Here is a 16,395-nt window from a genome sequence, read left to right as displayed (position 1 = left end):
TTATACCCTAATCACTTTTCTGTTAACCTGTATAGTTTCATCTCAAAACGAAAATTTTTCTTTAAAAAAATTGAAGAAAAACTAAACAGAAGAGCTTAGAATTTTTTTTAATTACTGTTACACCTAGCTCAACTTTCCATTCACGTGAAATGCATCATAAAAAACTCCTAAAATATTACCTTTTAACTTCTTAACTAAATCTTTTTCAATTTTCCTCACCCAATTCGGGACATTTTGTTGAAGCCTTGCCTGTTTTTAAATAAATGAAAATATATAAATAGTACATAACTTACTTTGATTGTTCATTACTTTTTTCTAGTTCTAAACACATTGTTGTACCACAGCTGTTTTCTTTTAAAATTCTGTTAGCATTATTATTATATTATTATTATTATTATATTATTATTAGCTAAGCAAATATAATAATTTGTTTAGCTCTGTTTTATGTATAAAAAAATATTTTTATTACCTAACTATTCTTTAATTTTTGAGGAACCTATTCTGTTAGCTACGTATTTTCATGTATATTGAGGCTGTGATCCTGACTGCTAACAGATAACAAAAGTTCTACATTACATAATTAACAGAATTAAATGAAGTGTTAATGACAAAATTATTTAAATTCATAACGACTTAAAATCATAGATAATTTTCAAAATAATAATACACATTTTATGCTATATTTTATTGGAACTCAAATACAAATAACAGGAAATTTAATTTTCATGACTCTGATTACCGAAATAGATGAAATTCAAACATATTCTACCTACTAATTATTAAAATCACTGATATTAGTATTCAGTATATGTTCTTGAAGTACCAAGTTGATGGGTACACATAAATTGAATTACTTTTATGACTGCTTACTGTGAAATGATATCAAGAAAAGGAGTAAAAAGAACTTTTACTGTTTATTATTGTTAGTCAGTAACAAACATTACATTAATTACAGTTGGTATTGACATTTTAGATAATTGGTAAGTATTGTTGCAAAAACCAAATATAAACTGAATCTACACATTAATTAAGACGTCAACAATCATTCTAAACTTTTTGAGAAAACAACCTTTAATTTTTATGACTACTTTTCATACTCAAATGTTAATCGAAAGTTAAAAATTTAAATAAATTTAGTTCATTTTATAATCGTATACAGAAATACTACAAAAAATTGAAAACACTGAATTTCTTTTAAAAATGCTAATTAACTGCTTTTAAAAACAGAGTACGGCTACAGAAATATATAATATTTTTATTTTTTTCAAAATGCTGAATATAAAAAAGAATACAGATTTGTATTAAAACAAATATGTAAATAAAAATAATTAAATTTATTTATATAAAAATCAAATATTTTATCCACATTTACTAATATTAAATGGATATTGTAATTTTAAAAATAGACATTCTCATTTTGTTTTTTTTTATTATGTGTAATGAAAAAATGTTAAAAATTTAAAGGTTGAAAAATTAAAAAGTTAAAATATTTAAACAAGTAATTTGCAGAAAAACAAATTATTTTTTGGCTTAACCAATGAAATTAAAACTAAACAGTATTAAAATACTTCTTACAACAAACGCCATGATTGTAAAATAATACTTTTACTATGTAAAACTAACAATTTTTTTATTTTTTTTGTAAAATTAAAATATTTTAAAAACTAAGATTATTTTGTAAAAAATTGTAAAGAAAATTATATTAATTTGTTAATAATTGACTTAGAAATTTCACTTTTTTTAGAATTATATTAACATGAATAAAATAGTTTTATTCAATTTGTTGCTTTATTTTTTCTATTTTACTAAGTACAATGCTACTCTACTACTGTTAAATTCAATGAAGCATATAAATAATCATTTTTTGCAAAAAAAATCTAAGAGCTTTTTAAAAACACCATAATTAATAGCACTTAATAGTTTGTTAAACTCCTTTCTGCATAACACTAATGTTATAAATGAAAAAACTTTTAAAATGAATTTTATTGCATATTTTTTTCTTGATATGGTTATTTGGGTTGAATCACTACTGAAAAATGTTCAGAAGTCTATATAAAACAATAAAATGATTTAATCTGAAACTTCCATTTTTTTTAGGGTTAACATTCCTTATTGCATATCAACTTTCAATTATAATAACATGACTTATACCTGTAGAAAGAGGGAGCATTTCTAAAACTTACTTTGTGCTTGATTGCATCAATTCAATTAAATCTTGAAATAATACATCACGATTTCTATCACAGAATCCATCAACACAATAGGTAACTGAACCAGCATAGTGATGTATCACAAATCCATCTGTACTCTGAGAATAATGCTTATGTTTACCAACTTCAGCATTCAATTTCTGAAAAATTAAATCAATATTAAAATAAAAACAATAACTGCATTAAAGTAAAATCAGCTAATTTCAAAGTCAAGAGCTCTAAGTGTCAAATCCTAGTAAAGGCAGTTACTTATATACGGATTTGAATACTAGATTTTGGATACCAGTGTTCTTGTTTGGTTGGGTTTCAATTAACCACACATCTCAGGAATGGTCAACTTGAGACTGTACAAGACTACAACACTTAATTTACATTCATACATATCATTCTCATTCATCCTCTGAAGTAATACCTTTCGGTGGTTCCACAGACTAAACAGAAAAAGAATGAATAAAGCCAACAACAATATTCAGACAAGAGAAAGGGCAATATTTTAAACCAGGAATATTAAAAATTATTGTTTGTTAAGCTGTAGGATATTTTCACCCATGAATGTTTTTTTATTAAGACAAAGCTTCGACTGTAAACGGTTTCAGTCATTTTTGCTTGATGAAAATGAAACGGTCATAAACTGAGCTAATTTGTTACAATTTCATTTGAGATAAAGAGGTATCACAAAAGCAAAGTATTGTGGCAGATGATCAATATATAGATTCTTTAATGAAGAACAAAATAACATGCACAATTATCAAACCAGGCATGTGGTTTCCACTCATCAGTGGATTTATATTAATGTAACTGAAACTAAAAAGAATCCACCCATCTGATTTTTAACATTCTCCTGCAGCACCGCATTTCAAATGCTTTTAATCTTTTCTTCTCAGGTACTCCAATTGTCCAAATTTCACTTCCATATAAAGCTACGCTCCAAACATATACCTTCAAAAATGCTTTCCTGATGTTTAAATTAATTTTTGATGTAATCAAATTATATTTCTGACTGAAAACTCGTTTCGCGTGTGCTATTCAGCATTTCATATCACTCCTGCTTTGTCCATCTTTAGTAATTCTACTTCCCAAATAACAAAATTCTTCTATCTCCATAATTTTTTCTCATCCTACTTTTATACTCAGTGGTCCACCTACTTTATTTCTACTATATTTCATTATTTTCATTTTGTTCTTGTTTATTTTCATGTGGTAGTTCTTTATGTGTAGGACTTCATCCATGTCATTCATTTTTTCTTCTAGTTCCTTTTTACACTCAGCCAGAATTATTATATAATCAGCAAATCGTAGTATCTTTATCTTTTCATCTTGCACTGTTACTCTGGATCTAAACTGTTCTTTAACAAGATTAACTGCTAGTTCTATGTAAAGATTAAAAAGTAATGGGGATAGGGAACATTCCTGTCTCATCCCATTTTCATTACAGCTCCTTTCTTATGCTCTTTGATTATTACTGTTGCAGTTTGGTACCTGTAAATGTTAGCAATTGTTCTTCTAGCTCTATAGTTGAACCCAAATTTTTTTAAATGTTAAATTCCAGTCTATGTCATCAAATGCCTTTTCTAAGAGTATAAATGCTATGTAAGTTGGTTTGCTTTTCTTTTATCTTCTTTCGATTATTAATCTGAGCGCTAAAATTCCTTCCATTGTCCCAATACTTTTCCTGAAACCAAACTGGTCTTTTAACACTTCTTCCACTCTCCTCTCAAATTTTTGATTCACGAGTAGTTAAACTAATTATTCTGTATCCTTCACATTTATCTGCTCCTGCTTTCTTTGGTATCATGACAATAACAATCTTTTTGAAGTCTGATGGAACATCCCCTTTTTTGTAAATATTACACACTAGTTTGTATAATCTATATATCGCTTCCTCATTTGCATTGCGCAGTAATTCTGCAGATATCCCGCCTATCCCAGGAGCCTTTTTCCCATTCAAATCCTTTAATACTCTATTAAATTCAGATCTCAGTATTGTATCATTCTTTTCATCCTCTTCGACTTCCTTTATAACAGTTCATAATTCATTTGCTCCGTATAACTCTTCAACATATTCCGTTCACCTGTCGACCTTTCCTTTAGTATTATAAATTGGTGTACCATCCTTGTTTAACACATTATTAGATTTTAACTTATGTACCAAAGATTCTCTGTAACTTTCCTGTATGCTCCGTCTATTTTACCACTGATCATTTCTCTTTCCAATTCTGAACACTTTTCTTTAGTCCATTCTTCTTTCACTAATTTCACTTCCTATTTACAATATTTTTTTATTGTCAATAAATTCTTTTACTTTCTTCATCACTAGCCTTCTTATACTTTCTCTGCTCATCCATCAGCTGCAATGTATCCTCTGATATCCAAGGTTTTCTACCAGTTCTCTTTGTTCTGCCCAAGTTCGCTTCTGCTGATTTAAGACTTCCTTTTTAACATTCTCCCATTCTTCTACTATATTTTCTACCTTATCTTTTTTACTCAGACCTTTTGCTATGTCCTCTTCAAAAATCTTCTTTACCTCCTCTTCCTCAAGCTCCTCTAAATTTCACCGATTCATCTAGCACCTTTTCTTCAGGTTTTTAAACCCCAATCTACATTTCAGTATCACTATATTATGGTCGCTAACAATGTCTGCTCCTGAATAAGCTTTGCAGTTGATGAGTTGATTTCTAAATCTTTGCTAAACCATGATATAATCTATCTGAACCTTGCAGAATAGCCTGGATTTTTCCATGTGTATATTCTTCTATGATGATTTTAAACTGGATGTTGACTATTACTAAATTATACTTCGTGCAAAACTCAATAAGTCGATCCCCTCTTTTATTTCTTCACTATATTATGGTCGCTAACAATGTCTGCTCCTGAATAAGCTTTGCAGTTGATGAGTTGATTTCTAAATCTTTGCTAAACCATGATATAATCTATCTGAACCTTGCAGAATAGCCTGGATTTTTCCATGTGTATATTCTTCTATGATGATTTTAAACTGGATGTTGACTATTACTAAATTATACTTCGTGCAAAACTCAATAAGTCGATCCCCTCTTTTATTTCTTCACTATATTATGGTCGCTAACAATGTCTGCTCCTGAATAAGCTTTGCAGTTGATGAGTTGATTTCTAAATCTTTGCTAAATCATGATATAATCTATCTGAACCTTGCGGAATAGCCTGGATTTTTCCATGTGTATATTCTTCTATGATGATTTTAAACTGGATGTTGACTATTACTAAATTATACTTCGTGCAAAACTCAATAAGTCGGTCCCCTCTTTTATTTCTTTTGCCCAGCCCATATTCACTCACAATATTTCCTTTCTTGGGTTTTCCAATGCTTTCTTCATAAACCCACTCTACCTCATCATCATCATGGAAACTTGTAGGCTTACAGATTTAACAATCAGCATATTAGGTTTTGATTTTATTCTGATTACAATGATTCTATCACTATGCTTTTTGAAATACCCTACTCTCTTACCTACATTCTTGTTCATTACAAAACCTAGTCCTTTATCTTCTTATCTGTTTAGCCTCTGGCACCACCATAAGGTATTACTTCCAGTGGATGAATGAGGATGATATGTATGAATGTAAATGAAGTGTTGTCTTATGGTCTCAGGTCGACTATTCCTGAGATGTGTGGTTAATTGAAACCCAACCACCCAAGAACACCAGTATCCAAGAACATCAACTCTTCCTGCCTTCCCTTTATTTTCCTGTTCCCACCGAACCTCGCTAATCCCTACTACATCCACATTTTGCTCTTAAAATTTTCTAACCTACCAACCTATTTTAGGCTTCTAAAATTCCATGCTTCAACTCGTAGAATGTTATTTTTTAATCTTCTGGTAACCCCTTCCTTAGCACTCCCCACCCAGAGATCCAAACGGGGAACTACTTTACTTTCAACTATTTTACTAGTTTACCTTGGAATATCTTACCAGGGAAGGCGTCTCCATCTTTGTTACATGAAAATGCAGAAAGCTACATTTTCTTGGAAAAAAAACAGGTGTAGTTTTCCATTGCTTTCAGCAATGCAGTACTCAGAAGATTGAGTGATGTTGATATGGCCAATTAAGTCTTCCTGACCTACGCCCTTAACAGCTACTGAAAGAGCTGCTGCCCTCTTTCAGGAATCATTCCTTAGTCTGGCTCTCAACAGATACCACTTCGATATGGCTGCACCTTCGGTCAAACTACTCTGTATCACAGCACTCAAGCTCCCTCACCATCGGCAAAGTCACATGAGTCATAGAGGGGAGAGTTAACATAGGGATAAATTAAAATTAAGCTTCTACTATTAGTTTTTTATGAAACATAAAGATACACATGAAAATAAAATAATCTTAGAAATTATCAAACAATATTAATTATTCAGAGTGTCTAACAAAGAAATGAAATAATTCAGGATATGCTCTATTAGTGAACATAAAGAAAATATTTATATAAATTTACATCCTGAAGCGATTTGTTTTCAAGTTATATCTAATTAAAGATTTCCTTTATTACTGCTTTAATACAAAATGAGTTGATAATAAATTCTTGCACAACAATTATGGGCAAAAATTCATAGTTTATATGTTTACAGACTAGAAAATTAAAAAAAAAAAGTCTCAGAATTATACCTACAGTAGCTTATGAGAAAATTATTATAAAAAGACCCAAAATATTAGTTAAAAAGCAATTTTCTTTTGTTTTGATATAAATTTACTCTGTTAAATAGCTAATAAACAAATAAACCCTTCAAAAAAAATTGTAGTAAATTTACTTCAAAGAAAACATATGAAAGCAAAGTTGGCTAAAGATAAATAAAAGTTTAGGAAGATCTACTTTTATTTCAAACAAAAATATGTAACAGAAGAAAAATGTATTAATTTAAACCAAACCAAAATTTTTTTGGTATTAATAACAAACTGTAAAAACAAAATTATCTAATGAAAAGATATAAAATCAAAAAATAAAATGATTAAACAAAACACAAATTTAATAACAGTCTTTTAAGTCAATTAAACAAATCACATATTTAAAAAATTAGTAAACTCTATCATGTTCAAAACTGAATTTAAAAACTAAATTACTAGAGAAATGTTTTTCATGAGTTGGAAATATTAAAATGCTACAACATGAAAAATAGCTTTTTAAAATACAACCCCCTTACTTAAAAATACTGCTCGCTCAATAACAGAATTATCTGGATAAATTTATCTCTAAAACCTTGCTTAAAGTTCATTAAATATAATGTGAAAAGAATCATTTTGAAAAGATGTCAGTAATTCTTAAGTTAAGAGAATAGCAGTACAAACACATTCTAATTTATATAACTTTACTTTCAAGTGAATTGTTGCAAGTTATCATGAAATGAATCAACCCACAATAATTATGTTCTGCATTTAATGCAAATATGAAATACATTATTTTTATGCTCTAATCCAAAACTATTCAAGCTGTAATGGTTAAGGTAATCTGTGATGTGAGATAGATGTATCAGTCAACAATGACTTAAATAAATAAATAAATAGACTTACTTCAAGAAATTTACTATTGAGTATAATTTATTTCTTTAGCATTATAAGTGTCCTGCATCCTGGAACTGCACTACTGAGTGTTTTGCCTGTTATATTTCCTAACCTATTAAAAAGATAAGTAGATCTCTATATTTTTCAAAAATAACAACACGTACCTTATGAAAATCAGAATCTATCCCTTTTGTAACTGCATGTTTAGTAGCACACACATCATCCAAAACACAAAAAACACCAGGTGGAGATCTTCCTTCTACAAGTTCTACAACGATAGCATTATTGAAATAATCAATCGGAGTCCATTTAATATGTTCTGCCATGTACTCCTCCTAAAACAATACAAAAAAATTATTAGTAACAAATCATTCCATTATAATTACATTGAAACATTTCATTATTATGATAATGATTAAAAAAATTTTGAGTTATTAAATACAAGTACCATATTCTTGATGACTAATAAAAATTAGTAGAAAACTTAAAGATAATCAAAGAATTTCAGAAGTAATTTGTTTTCTTAAAACACTTACAATAATTACAATATACTACACTTTTAATAAATAAGTTAAAAAGACAATCTGATCAAACTAGAGGTCTGTATAAAGCTATATGTTTGTTACAACTTAACCAAAATTGTAAGTAACATAAATGAAGAGATTTAGTGAGTGTTGACAAAACTGAATGCCTGATACAAGTACTCCCGTCAGTAAAAGAACATAAAGCGACAATAAAAACACACAGTCAAGACTTAATATAAAAAGAATAGTGAAGAAGAAATCGTGTTAGTTCTAACAGAACATTTATATAAAATATCAATATAGTAATCCCACTATTTTGATATTTTATATATTGATTATCCATTTAGTGATATCAAAAATTATTATCGCACATAGTTCTCAAAATAAACTGAACAACATGATATCCTGTCACTAACTGATGCACAGATTCACATGTAAAATCTTACGCTCAATAGTGAAATTTAATTATTTTAAAGACAACATTAAGATCTTTGTTATCAAATGTAAAAAAATGAACCTGCTGTAAGATAATAAAATGTAGAATTACAATTTAGTTTCAAGGAAACTGATTGAACTGGTATGGGAAAATCTTACAAAAGAATAATAAAAGATAAAGAACTGAAAATAACAGTAGTTTAAACAAATTTGATAATTTTTATCAATTTTTAAAAGACAACATTTTTAGGACTCTTTTTTAAGGAGGAAAATTGAAATTTATTATTTAGAATACATCAACAGAATACATTTATTCATTATACGAATTTTATCCAATGTTATTTATTTCTAGAGATTCATTGAATTCAATTTTACTTAAATATGCTGCCTACCACTGGTAGGAAGCATTTATTTATTATTAAAATATTAACAATAATTTGAATACCATTTTGAAATTTGATTCTTAAAAAAAAAAGTACATGAATTAGTTTATAAATTACCCTTATAACTACCCTGAAAGAGTAATTTATACATTAACCTATAAAAGTTATTTTAACTTTTTTGTGTGTTACTTAAATAAATTTCAACAACACAACATAAATTAATTGCAGGAAATATACATATGTATTCTACCCTTGTAAACGTGTACTATTTAACATTTATTGAATAAGGGAAAGTGAGGTCCTATATTAACTCAACCTTTTGGCATTTCATCTGTATGTGTTTTTGTGGTGCAGTTAAATGTCATTTCTGATTTTTATCAAATTTTACTGTACAATTCTTTAATTCTTTTATTTACACACTTAGTATCAGAAAGTTCTTACTTTTGCAAAGCAGTGTTAAATTTTATAGAAATATTTGAATTTTATATCATCATAAAATATTTTTTTATTATTCATATTGAACATCTAGCAACTTTGGAGCAGCATTAAGTCTTTTATAGTATAAAATAAAAAATGTAATCATTTAAAGAGAATATAGGAAAAGATGTGTTTAATGTGATAATTATTGCATAACTACTTGGGTTAAAAAACAAGTCACAGCTGTCAAATTAATTCAAAGAAAAACTACCATACATCTACAATTAATATTTTTTTAAAGAAATTTCAGTGACTTATTTTTCACTAGAAAAAGGTGAATAAAGTATAATAAAGACTTGTATTCATTGCAATACAAAAATACAAGTATTTACTTCTACCTACTAACAAAATTTAAAAAAACAAGATTTCATTTTATACCTTTTCATTGGAACATTAGCCATAACAATGGCAAATATAAAAATAAAAAAGCAGTAAATATACAGATACTGTATAGAACATGAAAAAGGCTACCCCCAGTTTTATTGTACTTAACCTATTTTCCTAAAACAGAATACTGATATACATTATAATAAAGCATGAAATACGATTATACATATAAATAAATAATAACTAATTTTACAAAATCATTACAGAAACATGAATAATGATAGAATAGAATTGAACACTGATAAATTTAAGATGCTGTTTGTTCACTGAAGATGATTATGTAGTAGTAATTTTCTCTATATCTATAAAAATTTAATCATTTACATTTATTTTATGTAATAACAATTACAAACAGATGGTAAACAACTCAAATCCATTTAATGTATAGAATTACAATTCATGTAATATAGCAATATATAAAAACAACTACAAAATCAGCACATCAAAGTCATCAATGTAATCATTTTAGATTAATCAGATCATTTCTATTCATTTATATATATTATATTTAACTTAATTTCACAAAAATATTTTTGTCTAAAATAAAAAATACTTATATAATATATTCATAACTTTATCTCACAAATACTTTTTTCTTTTTCCTGTTTAGCCTCCAGTAATTACGTTTCAGGTAATACTTCAGAGGATGAATGAGAATGACATGTATGAGTGTAAATGAAGTGTAGTCTTGTACAGTCTCAGTTTGACCATTCCTGAGATGTGTGGTTAATTGGAACCCAACCACCAAAGAACACTGGTATCCACGATCTAGTATTCAAATCCGTGTAAAAATAACTGGCTTTACTAGGACATGAACATTGGAATATCTCACAAATACTATCCCTACTGTCATTTTATAGATATAGATAAATAAAAATAAATAAATAACATTCATTTCAAAGAAATCTTTCTAACAAACAAAATTCTGGCCTCCATTAAATCTTAATAAGAGTAAAGAAATAAAAAAATGGGCACAATCTTCTTCATTTTTGAAACCTACTGTATTATCACAAAACTACTTGTATTACTGGATTTGATACATAACAATTTGAAATGTAAAAATTTACAATATTTTTGTTAAATGTATATATTAAATTCCATAACTAGTTATATTCATAAAATTAGTTATGAGTTATTATTGAGTTATATTCACATACGAGTTATATTCAAGCTGATGTGATTAAATTCACATCCAAAAATGACATTATCCACCCTCAAGAATAACAAGCACCCCACGCCAGACTTACTAGGTGAGTGAAGAATGGAAGTGACTTTCCAATGCCTTAATTAATAAGGCTAATAAATTATTCTCAGCATGCCAAGCCCACTTTAAAATACAGGTGATGTGATATTTAGATCTACACATTGCATCTGTTCAGAAAAATACTGATTAATGCCACATGTATTACAGATCCTTTAGATACATCACAGTCACAAAAAAACTAGGGGAGAGATAGCGTGCAACAATAAATGAAGTGCATCCTTCTGTGCAAAGAAATGCACACACATTTTCCTGTCAAAATGTAAAATTGAAAAAACTAATAGGGATAAGACAGTAAAACAATATTCCCAGAAAAATATGTAAATAATGATTACATACTGAACAAAATATTTCTACAAATCACTTACTTTCAAAAACATTTGCTGGTGATTGCTGGATCAGAAAGTATTAAGCTTGAAAGTAAGGGTGCTCACAGCAAATGATGCTCCTTACAGACACTGAATAATGTATTGTGCCTAGAATAGGTATATTTTTAATATTCCAAAGAGGCAGTTACTGAACAGAGAAGAATTAACCACTGAAATTAATTCCATTAATTACTTTTTTTTTCTAAGGTATATTTCCTAACTTTTATCATTACATTAATATATATATATATTTCCCCCCCCCCCTAGGAAGTATGTAATTACCGTTATGTAATTCTTTGCTTCTAATAGAAAGAGGGTACATTAATTTTTTTTCCTTTATACTACTTACTGTAGTCATACTCAGGGCAGTGATAATATGTAAAGCTCCTGAGATACAAAATACACTAGTCTCAACTGCTTCCTCTGAAAGTAATGATCTTTATTGTACAGCCACTCCCTATGGAGAGCAGAATTAAACCATCAATAAAAAACAGAACTCAACATCATTTGCACTTTGGCATGATTGGTGGGCTGATAAGTAACAGTACAATCAGCTCAATGAAGAAAGTAACTGGAATCTATTTTCCCTAAGGCTGGAATCTGAATTAGATTATTTCACTCGCACATACATACTCACACACAAAAACAAGCAAACACACCCAATTATGGTGTTCCTAATTATAAACCTTTTAACTGAATTTCTCTCGTATAAGTATGTAAAATATCCTTAAAAATCCATATGTTTAAATGCACAATCTGTTTTGTTTTTTTTCAACCTGCAGCATTTTAAAATGGATTGAGTTAGTAAGTCAATATATTTGGTATGCTTATTAAAAACATGAATTTAGATTTTAGAAAATACTTTTTATTTTGTTTTTGCCATTTTAAACAGACAGTAAAATGAACAAATTTTAGAGTCAAATTAAAAAAAACTAAGTTTGTTCAAGAAAATTAATGAAAGTGAAAAAAAAAATATATATATATAGTATACATAACATTAAGACTTCATTCTGAATTCAGCATTACTTAATTTGTTAAAAACAACTTAAAGAATGGCTTCTTTCCTAATTAGTCTCTCCCATATCTTATCTTAGTTTAACCATTTACAGCTTTAAAAATCTAGTTTATTTCAAAAAGACATGATCAATTTCAACTTTTATAAAATTAGAAAAGAAATGAATATATAAATTAAACCTGCAACTGAAACTTATTTTCAGTCTCTTCCACAAAGACATTAGAAGAATGGATACTCCACTGTTATCACTAGTCTGCTATTATTTAGTCAAGACAAAATACAAATAGTTTTTAATATTTATTTTCATCTAGTTTCTCAACTTTGAGCTTCTAGTCTACGACTAGTGACAATAATACAAATAAAAATAGAAGCTGCATATTAGGATTACAGTTGGGAAGAACATTTTCACTTTAACAGATGTTTGGAAGAGGTATGAGCTGTTGTAGTTACCTGTACTGGATCTGCCATTTGCATTTCCATAGAGATAGATTTCCTCAAGCTAACAAGGCTTAATCTAGTTTGAGTGAATTACGCACAACTAAAATAAACTTACATTAACAGTTAAGTTTATCTTTCAGTAACAGAAACTGAGAGCTAATTTCATTATGATTTACCACAAATAGCCGTCTTAAGAAAGATCATGCCTTAGGCTAACAGCAGTAGTTACTTGCAGGAACACTTCTGAACAAATGAAACTGCACTCAAACTCATTAAATGATTAGTTTAAAAGCAATTGTATATAAGTATATGATTTAATTAATTTTGCACTTACAATAAAATATTTTGTTTTGTTGAAATAAATATTTTTTTATTATAGCTTGTTTGTTAAGTGAAATATTATTTTTACAGACCAATTTTTTTTGTTAAGTTTCTATTCATACTTTTTTTTAATTGAGGTTCCATTATAGATTTAGAACCCAACTAAAAAAATTATATTACCTAAGAATGGCAATTATAGTATAACAAAAAATATACAAAAAAACTATTAGAAAAAAAGGATAAAACTCTAAAGAAAAAACCTTGGGAAAGGTGGAGATGCATTAAAATAAATAAAAATATAATTTAAAATAAAAACAATTTTAACTAGTTCATTACCGACATAAATGAGTAATTATTTTTCTGTGATCCCTAATTGTAATTCATAATTGTAAAAAATATATTAAAGTAATGAATTATAACAGACTTCATAATAAATAATGAAAAATATTATATAATAATAATTTTTAGTAATAATGATATTATCGGAAAATGGCCTGCCCAGAAGAAAACTAACAAGAACGGCCAAAGACTTGTCGAATTTTGCAGAAACCATAATATGATCTCATCATATTTTCTCATTATATGAGAAAATCAAACAAATTGAAGACTTGGAAACACCCGGATTGGAAAAAAGGGGAATGGCAACTCGATCATGTTTGTATGGACCAGAATTATCACAAGGAGATTTATAATGTTAAAGTCTTGAGAGGAACAGATACTGGATCGGATCATTACTTAATTAAAGTTAAAATAAAATTCACCCCGCATAAAAATAAAAAATCACAACCTAAAAACAAAAGAGCTTATGATCCACATAAATTAATAAACAATGCCATCTTTGAAGAAACAACTAAAAAAATCAAATTAACTACTAATTTAAAAGAATTGACATCCCAACTGAAAGAAATAGCTGAAGAACTAGCCCCTATAAACCCAAGAAAAAAACACCAATGGGGGAATGAAGAATGTGACAAAGCAATCGAAGACCGACACCGGGCTTGGATCAACCACCAAACCCAGAAAACTGAAGAATCTAACCGTGAATTCACCAAACAAAGGAAAATAACTCAGAAAATTATAAGAGGAACCAAACGACAAGCCCAAAAAAACTTGATTCAACAAATAGAAGAAAGTTCCAAGAAAACTAACTACCGAGACTATTATAAAATTTTTGGAGGCTCTTCAAAGATATGAACCACCCACCCTTATTATGAAAGGAAAAAAAGGAAATATGGCCCACACCAATAAAGAAAACGCTGAAATTTTGGCAGAAACCTTCAACAGACTCCTCAACTGTGACGACCCCCCCAGAGCTTTTTGAGATTGACATTGAAACTCCAGTAAAACTTCACTGGTAAATATCAACCTGCCAACAATTCAAGGAGTTCTCGCAGCCTTAAATGAAATAAAAAACTACAAAGCAAGCGGAGAAGACCAGCTTTTCGCAGAACTCTGGAAACACTCATCAGTTTATTCAGTCAAAACTTCCCTACATCTATGCCTCATGAAAATATGGAACGAAGAAAAACTTCCAGAACACTGGACCATAGCCCTCATTCATCCATTACATAAAAAAGGGGATAAAACTAATCCACAAAACTACAGAGGCATATCTCTCCTGGACTGCACATACAAAATCCTGTCGAAAATCATATACAACCGATGCAAAGATCAACTTGAACTGGAACTTGGGGAGTACCAAGGAGGATTTAGGCCATGGAGAAGTTGCCCGGAGCAAATAATATCCCTAAAACTTATGATGGACTTATACAAAAGACGAAAAAAAAACTAATAATCACATTTGTTGACTTTAAAAGGGCCTATGATTGTATACACCGACCATCCATGCTGAATATTCTGAGAAACCTCAGTCTTCACTCTAAACTCGTAAACATGATAAAATTAACTTTAACCAATACCCAGTCCAGAGTGAAATTCAGAGGTGAACTCTCTCGACCCTTCTCCATAAAAACTGGATTGAGGCAAGGAGACGGCCTCTCACCACTCCTTTTTAACTGCACCTTCAAATTTGTCATGAGAAAATGGTATGAAATAAATCCCAAAAATATAAAAATGGGTACTAAGAAAAACTCCATCACACTAAATTGCCTGGGATTTGCAGATGACCTCGCTCTTTTTGCAAATCAAGAAGCCAAAACACAAATCATGAGCCTTCAAAACCTAGCACAAAAGATAGGGCTTCATATCTCTTTCGAAAAATCTGAACTAATGGCCATAGATCCTCTGGTAATAGAGCACATTACAGTAAACAATCAGAAAATTAAAATAGTAAAACAATTTAAATATCTAGGGGAAATAATAACTTATAATTTAAATGAAAAAGTGACATGGCAAAACAGGACAAATAAAATGATTAAATCCCAAAAATTAACTTTGTCAACATATAACAAAAAATGCCTTTCGACTAAAACAAAACTTGAACATTATAAAACTGTAGTTCAGCCAGAAGTCATCTACAGAAGCGAGACCCTTTTCAAAATCACTCAGAAAAACCGAATTGATAAAATTCTGAAAACAGAGAGGAGAATTGTCAGAATGTGTATCAATAAAAAACACCAAAAAGAAGGCTAATGGTGGATTGTGCCAAATGAGGTGGTGTATCGAGAAATAAAGCCTGTTACTGATATTATGCAGAAAAAAAGAATCTCTTTCTTTGGTCATCTCATAAGGACACCGGAAACAAGACTGTCAAGAAATATCATTGAAAAGCTCTGGTTCCAGAAGCTACAAGTAGGATAGATCAAAGAAATTAGAGAAGATATGAAAGAATTGGGAATTTCCCTGACTGAACTACAGAATAAAACTGGAAAAATTACGAAGCTATAAGACAAAAACATTAGATTTAAACAAAAGACAGACTAACGACAAAATACAATGAAGAAGGTGTTTACAGATGAAGAAAAGAAAGCAAGAAATGAACGGATGAAGAAATACTGGGCAGCTCAGAAGAGTAAAATAACACGCTTTTCTCAGAAAAGATCTAACTAAAATTGACTTCAGTGGTCCCATGTTGGCCGTAAAAGCATAATA

General features: G+C 29.1%; 1 protein-coding gene across 2 annotated transcripts in view; it reads right to left on the bottom strand.

The window, feature by feature from the left end:
* The window catches only part of LOC142321735 (unconventional myosin-Ie-like), a 476,048-nt gene that overhangs the window by 32,209 nt on the left and 427,444 nt on the right, over positions 1-16,395 (bottom strand). For both annotated transcript variants that reach the window (XM_075360061.1, XM_075360062.1), the window contains exons 11-12: positions 7,900-8,070; positions 2,184-2,350 (exon numbers count right to left, since the gene is read on the bottom strand). In XM_075360061.1, coding sequence (XP_075216176.1) covers positions 2,184-2,350; positions 7,900-8,070 — 338 coding nt within the window. The remainder of the gene's footprint in view (positions 1-2,183; positions 2,351-7,899; positions 8,071-16,395) is intronic.

This window comes from Lycorma delicatula, chromosome 3, assembly GCF_047948215.1.
Source record: "Lycorma delicatula isolate Av1 chromosome 3, ASM4794821v1, whole genome shotgun sequence".
In the NCBI taxonomy this organism is placed as follows: domain Eukaryota; kingdom Metazoa; phylum Arthropoda; class Insecta; order Hemiptera; family Fulgoridae; genus Lycorma; species Lycorma delicatula.
This window is presented reverse-complemented; position numbering and strand designations above follow the sequence as displayed.